The sequence below is a fragment of the Aptenodytes forsteri genome, unplaced genomic scaffold (genome assembly GCF_000699145.1).
Source record: "Aptenodytes forsteri isolate BGI_AS27 unplaced genomic scaffold, ASM69914v1 Scaffold186, whole genome shotgun sequence".
NCBI lineage: Eukaryota > Metazoa > Chordata > Aves > Sphenisciformes > Spheniscidae > Aptenodytes > Aptenodytes forsteri.
The window spans coordinates 192150-192657 of NW_008793959.1; the positions used below are offsets into that span (position 1 = coordinate 192150).

General features: G+C 65.7%; 1 protein-coding gene across 1 annotated transcript in view; it reads left to right on the plus strand.

Moving 5' to 3' along the window:
• Positions 1-508, plus strand: part of USP43 (ubiquitin specific peptidase 43) — a 28265-nt gene that overhangs the window by 26240 nt on the left and 1517 nt on the right. Inside the window, 1 exon segment of the mRNA XM_009285441.1 lies at positions 371-506. Coding sequence (XP_009283716.1) covers positions 371-506 — 136 coding nt within the window.

Sequence of the window (508 nt, forward strand, 5' to 3'; positions counted from 1 at the left end):
TGCAGTGCCCCGGCATGCCGGCGTCCATGGGGTGCTGTGCCACGGGGACACGGGTCAGCTGGGAGGGACAGCCATGCTTGCCCAGTGCTTTGCCACCGTTGCCAGAGGCTGTTGGATTTGGAGGGTGGAGCGTCCATGGGGTGCTGTGCCACGGGGACGCGGGTCAGCTGGGAGGGACGGCCGTGCTGCCCAGTGCTTTGCCACCATTGCCAGAGGCTGTTGGATTTGGAGGGTGGTAGGTTCTCTGAGAGATGCTCTTGGGTGGGGGGGGGTTGACACTACCCTTATGACCCAACCTGACCATCTGAGACCTTCTGGCTCCCTGCAACGTCCAGAGCACCCAAGTGTCCCTGACGCCCTCCTGGAGCAGGACCCAGAGCTGCTGGTGTCAGAGGTGGCCCTGGGGCTCCTGGTGGCATGTCACGCGCTGCAGAGCCTCAGCAGCTCCTGCACCCCACAAACCCCCTGCACCCCACGAGCCCCCCCCTCACCCACCCCCGGCCTGGGT